This window comes from Rhincodon typus, chromosome 42 (assembly GCF_021869965.1).
Source record: "Rhincodon typus isolate 14 chromosome 42, sRhiTyp1.1, whole genome shotgun sequence".
NCBI lineage: Eukaryota > Metazoa > Chordata > Chondrichthyes > Orectolobiformes > Rhincodontidae > Rhincodon > Rhincodon typus.
The window spans coordinates 6061717-6072453 of NC_063373.1; the positions used below are offsets into that span (position 1 = coordinate 6061717).

The following is a 10737-nucleotide window of genomic DNA, read 5'->3' on the forward strand; positions in this document are numbered from 1 at the left end:
ATCAAACACTTTCAGGACAGGGACAGCACGGGGTTAGATACGGAGTAAAGCTTCCTCTACACTGTTCCCCCCGCATTAAACACTCCCAGGGACAGGGACAGCACAGGGTTCGATACAGGGTTCAGCTTCCTCTACTGTTTTTAGACATGGAAAAAGCCTCCTCCGCACTGTCCCCACCTAAAATAGAATGAACATAGTGCTGTTGGATCTATGGGGCTTTGTTGTGTCCACATTTACGAAGCTCCTGTTACTTTGTGCTCACTTTGTACGCAGTGAAAGCCAATGACCTGGCCACCATCAAGAAGGAGTTGACTTTGATCAAGAGCAAAGTGGATTCACTTCTGGACAGTCTGGAGAAGATAGAGAAGGAGCAAAGCAACCAGACAGGTATGTTAGCCTGTTGTGGACAGAGTGAACCTGTCTTTCCCCCATACCTGACAAATCACTTTCTCTCTCGGTTTTACTTTCTTCTATTGGTCTCTCGCGCTGTCTCTCTCTCTCTACCACACCCAGGAAGCGTACAGGAAACCACGTCCTGCTATTCCTGGACATATAACCAAACTTAATGACTTTATAAACTAAGCAGAGTTGCCCATTTTCCTGTCTTTTCAGACCCAGGTTGAGAGGTAACATGGACTAGATTTCTGTACTTAACAAGAATCATTTTTATTATAAGTACATAGACCTATAACTCGCCTGGCTATAACTCTTAGCCACATTTTAAAACTCCCCTGTGTATGTGTGTATGCACGCGCATACAGACACCAAAACAAAAAATTATCTGGTGGAGGAAGAGATTGGGAAGGCAGTTCAGTGATCCCTGTTCCCAGTGTTTGCTGAGATGTTCCTTTTGCACTGATGCTCAGATTCCTTCACTTGTTTTCAGGAAGTAGAGGGTGACTGTAAATGTGAACCACAGGCTCTAACTTACTTGTTAAGAGGCACACCTCTCTGCAACTGCTGTGGGAGCAATAAGCTGGCTGTCTTCAGACTTGAGATGACTTTTCCCTTCTGGCAGTTGAATGGTTTTTACCCAAACATTGACACACACACACACACACACACACACACACACACAAAGAATGTTCAACCACCTGGGAGCCAATTGCATGTTGTCAGCAAGGAGGACGACTTTTGGCATTAATAGCCGGTCGCTAGGCCACAGACCAGTCAGATATTTGATGTTGGTCAGAGCTCCATTCATACTCTCCCTTGGTTCCAGTTCGTCTACAAACTGCACTTGTACGACCGTTTGAACAAGTTGCTTGCAGCAACGGTCAGATTAATTGCTTTTTAAGAAGTGCAGTAACTCTTCGACAGAAAGGTTTTCCCCCATTTCAGTTTGCAATCTTAAAATGCGGAAAATAAAAAGATGCTGCCATTACATTCTGAACCTCGGTTGTGCTGGAAGTCAAGTGCAGCTGTTTTATTCGAAGACCAAAAATAGTCAGTTTGTTACACGCTTAGTTAACAGTAATAGACTTTTTTAGGTTTTTCAAACTCAAAACGAGCACACTTATTACAAGCAAACTTTCTCTTCAAACAAGTGGCAAACTGGTTATAATCTACGTTACAGTGTGAATTAAACTGTATCCCCCTTGATGCTGAATATACACACACGCGCGCGCACACACGGACAGGACGAGACCTGTCAGAGCAGTCATGTGAAAGAACAGGGAAATCCCTGTAAGTCAGGAGACCAAGCTAAAAAGATAGAATGAAGTGACAAGCTTTGCAAACCGTTGTTGCTCATATAAAATGAGAACAATGAGGTGACTTTCTCACAGTCCCTTTGGTTTCTTGTCGACGAGTTCCCAATGTTGTCACTCTCAGCATGATGGCTGATCTTCATACTCAGCTGACAGACAGTGAGCGGTTCTGTTGTTTGAAACTTTATTGGGTCTTTTCGGACTTCTTGACTGAGAGAGGTACAGAGAGTGCTACATTCAGCTCCTAGGTCTGAGTGTTACTGACTGGCTGAGCAAGAGACAATACTGCATCCTTGCAATACTCTCCAGCAACTTGCCACAGCTTCTCGGTGTGTACAGAAAGTACATCTATTATCTCAGACCAGAGGCTGTTGCTAGGTCATGGCAACATAGATCCATCATAGGTCTGTTTGCTCAACACTCGAAGCAATAAAGCTCCATCCTTATCTCTGTCTATATAATCTTTGCTGGACACTGTTTTCCAAAACTACTTGCTTTTATTAAGCAGCAAATAGACCGTAGTCTCCTTTCAAACTTTTCACTTTTCAGTGCCAGGAATTGGAGCAATGAATCATTTACAAATATCTAAGGATCCATATTCATCTTCCAGTCCTCAGAATTCGTAATTGTACACGTTCCCAACATCTCTCCTGTTCTCTCTTCTACTCGTGCGTGTGTTCTTCTCTCTCTTTTCTCTCTCCCTGCCCCTTGCCTCTCTGCTGCCTTCTCTCTTTGTATGCTGTCTCACTCTCTCTGTCTCTCACTCCTCTCCTACCTGAACCCTCCCTCTCCTTTGCCTCCTGCCTATTCACACAAAAGCAATTGTCCTATCCATCCATGATACATGCCAAGAACACTCCCATCGCCACACCTTCACCCATATCCCTCCGACATACAGGGCTGCCTCTTTCCCCCTCGCTGCCAGATCCCTCTTGTGGAAGGAGTGGAGAGTGACTCTTGTTTCTGACTTGCTCGACTGCTCACGGAACTGTGGGCAAGCCCTGCTGATGGGGTCTCTTGCTCAGCGTGTGTCCTTTTCTCCCCGGGCAGAGAACAAGAGCGAGAAGACGGACGAGGGGAGCAGCAGCAAAGCCGGCAGCGAGTCGAAGAAAGCCGAGAGCGAGGGGACCGGCGAGGAAGGGGACACCCTGGAGGATGACGAGGATGAGCAGGTATGAGCCTCTGTCGTCACTCTGTGATCGGGAGCGGGGAGGGGCTTTTTGCTGAGTGGTCCTGGTCTGCACTGGTGCTGAGAGGGATGATCGTTTCGATTCATCGGGTGTGAGATAAAGCCAGGCAAGAGATTTGCCGCAGTGATGTCTGCTGTTGAGTTACTGGGGGTGGCAGACTCAGGGCTGGGCAGGCACCCAGGGACGAAGCAGCGCCGCGCCCCCCCAGCTGGATTGGCACCACATCCACAAACACCCGCTCCCTCCACCACTCAGGCACTGTTGCAGCAGTGTGTACCATCTACAAGACGCCCTGCAGAGACTCACCGAGGCTCCTTAGACAGCACCTTCCAAAACCCCACTGCCCCTCTACCATCTAGAAGGTCAAGGTGGGGGGCAGCAGATACATGGGAACACCAGCCCCCTGCGAGGTCCCCCCCACTCCGAGCCACTCCCCATCCCGACTTTGAAATATATCGGCCGTTCCTTCAGTGTCTGGGGAATCCTGGAATTCCCTCCCTGAGAGGGGCACTGCTGGTGTACCTACTACAGTGATCTGAGAAGGCAGCCCACCCCCACCTTCTTGAGGGGCAATTAGGGGCGTATGGAAAGGCTGTGCCCAGCAAGTATCTTTCTCAGAGAAAGGTCCAACACCGGGGTAAGAGAGCAGGCAGCCAAAAGCAGGGTGTCAAAGAGCATCCCGAAAGGAGGAGAGGTTCGGTGAGGGATTCCCAGAGCTCAGGGCCTGGGTTGCCGGAGGCATGGCCACCAGTAACGGAGTGGTTAAAATTTAAGGGTGAAGAGGCTGGAATTGGAGGAGGGCAGAGACTTTGGTGGAGGTTACTGAGGGGCTGCGGATTGGTGGCTTGGAGTGCAGAGGGATTTGAAAACAGCAGGGAAGTGTCCTCAGCAGGTGCTGACCCTTCACGTCTCTCTCTCCCTCTGTGTTGGGCAGCTGCGTGATAGCAAAGGACACAAGGATGAAGAGGAGGGAGAAGATGACGGCGGAGATGACACCAACAGCCAGGACGACCATTAGATGCAAGCCAACCGGCACCACTTAATGACCTCTCTCTCTATCTTTCTCTCTCTCTCCTCTCCACCCTCCCTTTCCCTTCTCTCCCTCCCCCACCCCCAAGGAAAAACCTTTATTCTTGTTTTGTCGGTTCTTGTTTTCTGAAAACCGCTTTCTGTCGGGGCCAAACGGCGGCCGTTTCGAAACTGGATTTTTATTCTGAACTTAAAAGGAGGCATCTTAAAGGGGGCAGGCTCTCATTTCTCCTCTGCGGCGGCTCCCCTCGTCGACCGGCCCGACAACCCGCTCCCATCTCCTCCTCCGCCGCCGCCCGGGGAATAATACCCGGGCATTGCTCTATGGCCGGGGTGCCCCAGTGCGTGGTGGGAGCCTCTCCCTCACCATTCCCGCCCTTGACGTTTCTGTTAGCCGTTGCGGCTTCTTTTCCTCATTTAAACAAAAAAAAAGGAGCTTCGTATCTGCTTCGTACGCTCAGGCTGAGCGGCGCGACTTTTAATGTTCAGGGTTGTATGGGGGGGGAGGTGGGTGGGTTGGGGGGGTGCGGGTTTACTTATTTTTGTAGAATTCGAAGGTTTCCCGACGCGCTCACGGTTCCCAGGAATGTGTCCATCCCCACCTGTCCTTCCCCGAACCGCTTCGTCGGGTTTAGGGCCCTTCTGCGGAGTAATCCCAGCTGATGGAGGGACCCTAGGAAATGGGAGGTTCTGGGGTAACGGGCTAAGACAGACAAGTTTCCCCTCACCCCGCCCCCTCCCTTGCAGTTTGGAAGGGGAGAGGTAGGGTGCGCTGACAGGGAGCCCCCCATTCAACAGGGGCTGCCTCCGAGGGTTTGGGAGCGGGGTGGGGGAATGCGAGAGGGTGTCACGCTGGAAGATCCCGTACCGGAGGGAGGGAGGTGCCTGGGATTTGCCAGCACTCGGGCACCAAGCCAAGGACGTGGGATTGCTACCTGTTCCCGTCACACAAGACCCGCCGTCCCATCTGTCATTAGAGTCCCCTCGGACATGACCACTCGTTTCTCCTTCACCCCCATCCCCCTCCCCCCCCCCCACTTCCCACTGCCCCCACTTCCCACTTCCCCCGTATCTCACATCCCGTCTCCCCAAACTTCCCAGTCGTCCCACCGTACGATCTGAAAGAGGTGAAAGCTTTGTCGAAAATATGAATTTTTTTTTTAGAAAAATGGTTTAAAAAAAAACACATTAAAAGCTTGCCGGGCCTGTTTCACACGGAGGAGAATTGGGCCCGAGCTGTAGAATGCGGGGCGTGGGTTTAAATGAGGAGGCTGTGCTGGACCGTAACTAGACCGGCATTTAGAATGCAGCCTGTATGTTTTCTAGACTTCTTTCATACTGTATCAGTACTGTTGGGTTAATTAAACATTTGAAGAATATAATAAGACTCGGGCGCCTCTGTGACCTTTATTCTCCAGCCCGTCTCTCCGTCCCAGACCTCAGCTTTGTGTCTGTCGCTTACTGGGAGAAACTGTGCTATCCATATTGAATGCGTCCCCACTGTTCCAAGACAAGATTTACCTGAAAGTATCCGCTCCTGGTCCCACACTGATCTTAGGAAAATCGGCCTCCACCCACCCACCCCTCAGGCCACCTTTGATCCCAGATCTAACAGAGTAATGATCGCTGTCTGCAAAACGCTCTACCCCAGCCACTGATATTTCCAAGCACTGGCTCAGCATCATATCCTAAGATCAAGTCTAGGACCGGCTCGCTCTCTGTCCTTTATGCCTTTTGCGCAAAGCCCTCCTGAATGCGTTTTGAGAATTCTGCTCTCTCTTTCTCTCAAACCTTTTGTGCGGTTAATGTGGGGATTTTAAATCCCCCCCCCCGCCTACAATCACCACCCTATAACTTTCACCCTTCTGTGAAATTTACCAACATATCTGCCGTGCTATTCCTCTCAGACTGTTTGGGATTGGTTGGGGGTTTGGGGTTCTGCAGTATTCTCCCAGCAACGTGTACTCTCCTTTTTTGTATTTTTTTAAGTTCTACCCACACGGCCCAGTTTGAAGAGCCTTCCAAAGATGTCATTCCTCTCACTGCTGTGATTAGTTCCCTAATCAAGACTGGTGACATCCCCCTCTTCCCTTTTACCTCCTCCCCTGCCTCGCCTGCATCCTGGAAATATTAAGCTGCCCCTCTGCCGACTGTGTCTGGGTAACAGCCGTGATGGGGATTCCTGTGGTTTAATTAGCACCGTCTGAACATCTGCCCTGATCGTCAGGCCCCCAGCGATAAAACAAATCCCGGCCTGACTCGGCCGCTGTCTGTGGGCCATTTGCCGAACCTTCTCTCGGGATCCCAGCCCCTCGGCCCCTTCCCCAACAGGCAGTATCCCGACGAGGATACTGCTCCCATTCCGATTCCGGAGCGTCCCATCTGCTTCGTACAGGTCACGCCATCCCAATGTGCCAGAAATCTAAAACCCTCCTTCCTGCACCATCCCTCCAGCCACGCCACCTACTCCTACACTCTCTGGCACGTGGCACCACCGCAAGTAATCACTACCCTCTTGGTTCCTGGTCTTTAACTTGCAACACCTCCTCCCTTCTCCTACCTATAGCGTTGGTGTCAATGAATGCCATGATCTCTGCTTACAGTGTGAAGTAGGAAAATATGTGATCCCTTTCTCTGTGTGTGTCTCTCTCTCTCTCTCTCTGTCTGGGCCCATCTTTCTGCCTGCTGTCCTCTCTCTCTCTCTGTGCCTGCTTCTCTCTCTCTCTCTCTCTCTGCCTGCCAGCCTGTCTCAGAGCCTCTCCCTCTCTGCGCCTCCCTCTCCCTGTCTCTTTCTGCGTCTCCCTCTCTCTCTGCGTCTCCCTCTCCCTCCCTCTCTTTGTGACTCCTCTCTCTGTGTCTCCCTCTCTCTCTGTGACTCCTCTCTCTGTGTCTCCCTCTCCCTCTCTCTCTCTGACTCTCTCTCTGTGTCTCCCTCTCTCTCTGTGTCTCCCTCTCCCTCTGTTTCTCTGTGTCTCCCTCTCCCTCTCTGTCTCTGCGTCTCCCACTCCCTCTCTGTCTCTGCGTCTCCCTCTCCCTGTCTCTCTGTGTCTCCCTCTCTCTCTGCGTCTCCTCTCTCTCTGCGTCTCCCTCTCTCTCTGTGTCTCCCTCTCTCTCTCTCTGCATCTCCCTCTCTCTTTCTGCATCTCCCTCTCCCTCTCTGTCTCTGCGTCTCCCTCTCTGTCTCTGCGTCTCCCTCTCCCTCTCTCCCTCTGCGTCTCCCTCTCCCTCTGTGTCTCCCTCTCTTTCTCTCTGCGTCTCCTTCTTTCTCTCTGCGTCTCCTCTCTCTCTGCGTCTCCCTCTCTCTCTGCGTCTCCCTCTCTCTCTGCGTCTCCCTCTCTCTCTCTGTCTCCCTCTCTCTCTCTGCGTCTCCCTCTCTCTCTGCTACTCCCTCTCCCTCTCTGTCTCTGCGTCTCCCTCTCCCTCTGTGTCTCCCTCTCTCCCTCTGTACTTTAGCGATGGAAAGGGATCGGTATACTTTAGCGATGGAAAGGGATCGGTATAACTTTAGCGATGGAAAGGGATCGCTATATACCTCAGGGCAAGAGTTATAGCTGGGGGAAAGGCAATTATGAGGTGATGAGGCAAGATTTAGGATGCATAGGATGGAGAAGGAAACTGCAGGGGCTGGGCACAATTGAAATGTGGAGCTTGTTCAAGGAACAGCTACTGCGTGTCCTTGAGAAGTATGTACCTGTCAGGCAGGGAGGAAGTGGTCGAACGAGGGAACCGTGGTTTACTAAAGAAGTTGAATCTCTTGTCAAGAGGAAGAAGGAGGCTTATGTAGAGATGAGGCGTGAAGGCTCAGTGAGGGCGCTTGAGAGTTACAAGTTAGCCAGGAAGGACCTAAAGAGAGAGCTAAGAAGAGCCAGGAGGGGACATGAGAAGTCTTTAGCAGGTAGGATCAAGGAAAACCCTAAAGCTTTCTATAGGTATGTCAGGAATAAAAGAATGACGAGACTAAGATTAGGGCCAGTCAAGGACAGTAGTGGGAAGTTGTGCGTGGAGTCCGAAGAGATAGGAGAGGTGCTAAATGAGTATTTTTCGTCAGTATTCACACAGGATAAAGACAATGTAGTCGAGGAGAATACTGAGATACAGTCTAGTAGACTAGACGGGATTGAGGTTCATAAGGAGGAGGTGTTAGCAATTCTGGAAGGTGTGAAAATAGGTAAGTCCCCTGGGCCGGATGGGATTTATCCTAGGATTCTCTGGGAAGCGAGAGAGGAGATTGCAGAGCCTTTGGCTTTGATCTTTATGTCATCATTGTCTACAGGAATAGTGCCAGAAGACTGGCGACTAGCAAATGTTGTCCCCTTGTTCAAGAAGCGGAGTAGAGACAGCCCTGGTAATTATAGACCAGTGAGCCTTACTTCGGTTGTGGGTAAAGTGTTGGAAAGGATTATAAGAGATAGGATTTATAATCATCTAGAAAGGAATAATTTGATTAGGGATAGTCAACACGGTTTTGTGAAGGGTAGGTCGTGCCTCACAAACCTTATTGAGTTCTTCGAGAAGGTGACCAAACAGGTGGATGAGGGTAAAGCGGTTGATGTGGTGTATTTGGATTTCGGTAAAGCGTTTGATAAGGTTCCCCATGGTAGGCTATTGCAGAAAATACGGAGGCATGGGATTGAGGGTGATTTAGCGGTTTGGATCAGAAATTGGCTATATGTAAGAAGACAGAGGGTGGTGGTTGATGGGAAATGTTCATCCTGGAGTTCAGTTACTAGTGGTGTACCTCAAGGATCTGTTTTGGGGCCACTGCTGTTTGTCATTTTTATAAATGACCTGGATGAGGGCGTAGAAGGATGGGTTAGTAAATTTGCGGATGACACCAAAGTCGGTGGAGTTGTGGATAGTGCGGAAGGATGTTGCAGGTTACAGAGGGACATAGATAAGCTGCAGAGCTGGGCTGAGAGATGGCAAATGGAGTTTAATGCGGAAAAGTGTGAGGTGATTCACTTTGGAAGGAGTAACAGGAATACAGAGTACTGGGCTAATGGTAAGATTCTTGGTAGTGTGGATGAGCAGAAAGATCTCGGTGTCCATGTGCATAGATCACTGAAAGTTGCCACCCAGGTTGATAGCGTTGTTAAGAAGGCGTACAGTATGTTAGGTTTTATTGGTAGAGGGATTGAGTTTCGGAGCCATGAGGTCATGTTGCAGCTGTACAAAACTCTGGTGCGGCCGCACTTGGAGTATTGCGTACAGTTCTGGTCACCGCATTATAGGGAAGATGTGAAAGCATTGGAAAGGGTGCAGGGGAGATTTACCAGGATGTTGCCTGGTATGGAGGGAAGGTCTTATGAGGAAAGGCTGAGGGTCTTGAGGCTGTTTTCGTTAGAGAGAAGAAGGTTAAGAGGTGACTTGATAGAGACATACAAGATGATCAGAGGATTAGATAGGGTGGACAGTGGGAGCCTTTTTCCTCGGATGGTGATGGCTAGCACGAGGGGACATAGCTTTAAATTGAGGGGTGATAGATATAGGACAGATGTCAGAGGTAGGTTCTTTACTCAGAGAGTAGTAAGGGCATGGAATGCCCTGCCTGCAAAAATAGTAGACTCGCCCACTTTAAGGGCATTTAAATGGTCATTGGATAAACATATGGATGATAATGGAATAGTGTAGGTTAGATGGGCTTCAGATTGGTTTCACAGGTCGGCGCAACATCGAGGGCCGAAGGGCCTGTACTGCGCTGTAATGTTCTATGTTCTATGTTTTGTGTCTCCCTCTCTCCCTCTGTGTCTCCCTCTCTCTCTCTCTGTGTCTCTCTCTCCCTCTGTGTCTCCCTCTCTGTCTCTGCGTCTCCCTCTCTCCCTCTGTGTCTCTCTCTGCGTCTCCCCCTCTCTCTTGCGTCTCCCTCTCTCTTGCGTCTCCCTCTCTCTCTGCGTATCCCTCTCTCTCTGCTATTCCCTCTCTCTGCGTCTCCCTCTCCCCCTCTGTCTCTGCGTCTCCTCTCTCTGTGCATCTTCCTCTCCCTCTCCGTCTCTGTCTCTTTCTACCTCTCCCTCCCTCTCTCTGTGTCTCCCTCTCCCTCTCTCCCTCTGTCTCTGACTTCCTCTCTCTGCGTCTTCCTCTCCCCCTCTCTCTCTGCATCTCCCTCTCCCTTTCTGTCTCTGCGTCTCCCTCTCCCCCTCTCTCTCTGCATCTCCCTCTCTGTCTCTGCATCTCCCTCTCTGTCTCTGCATCTCCGTCTCCGTCTCCCTCTCCCTCTGTGTCTCCCTCTCCCCGTGTCTCCCTCTCCCTCTGTGTCTCCCTCTCTCTCTCTGCGTCTCCTCTCTCTCTCCGTCTCCTTCTCTCTCTGTGTCTCCCTCTCTCCGTCCCTCTCTCTCTCTGCGTCTCCTTCTCTCTCTGGTCTCCTCTCTCTGCGTCTCCCTCTCCGCTACTTCCTCTCCCTCTCTCTCTGCGTCCCCCTCTCTCTCTCTCTGCGTCCCCCTCTCTCTCTCTGCGTCCCCCTCTCTCTCTCTGCGTCTCCCTCTCTCTTGCGTCTCTCTCTCTCTCTGCTATTCCCTTTCTCTGTGTCTCCCTCTCCCCCTCTGTCTCTGCGTCTCCTTCTCTCTCTGTGCGTCTTCCTCTCCCTCTCTGTCTCTGTCTCCCTCTCTCTCTCCCTCTCCCTCTCTCTCTCTGCGTCTCCCTCTCCCTCTCTCTCTCTGCGTCTCCCTCTCCCCCTCTCTCTCTGTGACTCCCTGTCTCTCTGCGTCTCCCTGTCTCTGTGTCTCCCTCTCCCTCTCTGTCTCCCTCTCCCTCTCTCTCTCTGCGTCTCCCTCTCCCTCTCTGTCTCTGCGTCTCCCTCTCCCTCTGTCTCT

General features: G+C 51.0%; 1 protein-coding gene across 3 annotated transcripts in view; it reads left to right on the forward strand.

Moving 5' to 3' along the window:
• The window catches only part of LOC109935144 (heterogeneous nuclear ribonucleoprotein C-like), a 25004-nt gene extending 19689 nt beyond the window's left edge, over positions 1-5315 (forward strand). For all 3 annotated transcript variants that reach the window (XM_048619266.1, XM_048619265.1, XM_020533826.2), the window contains 3 exons: positions 274-387; positions 2760-2881; positions 3834-5315. In XM_048619266.1, coding sequence (XP_048475223.1) covers positions 274-387; positions 2760-2881; positions 3834-3917 — 320 coding nt within the window. In that variant the 3' untranslated portion in view covers positions 3918-5315. The remainder of the gene's footprint in view (positions 1-273; positions 388-2759; positions 2882-3833) is intronic.
• The last annotated feature ends 5422 nt before the right edge of the window (positions 5316-10737 follow it).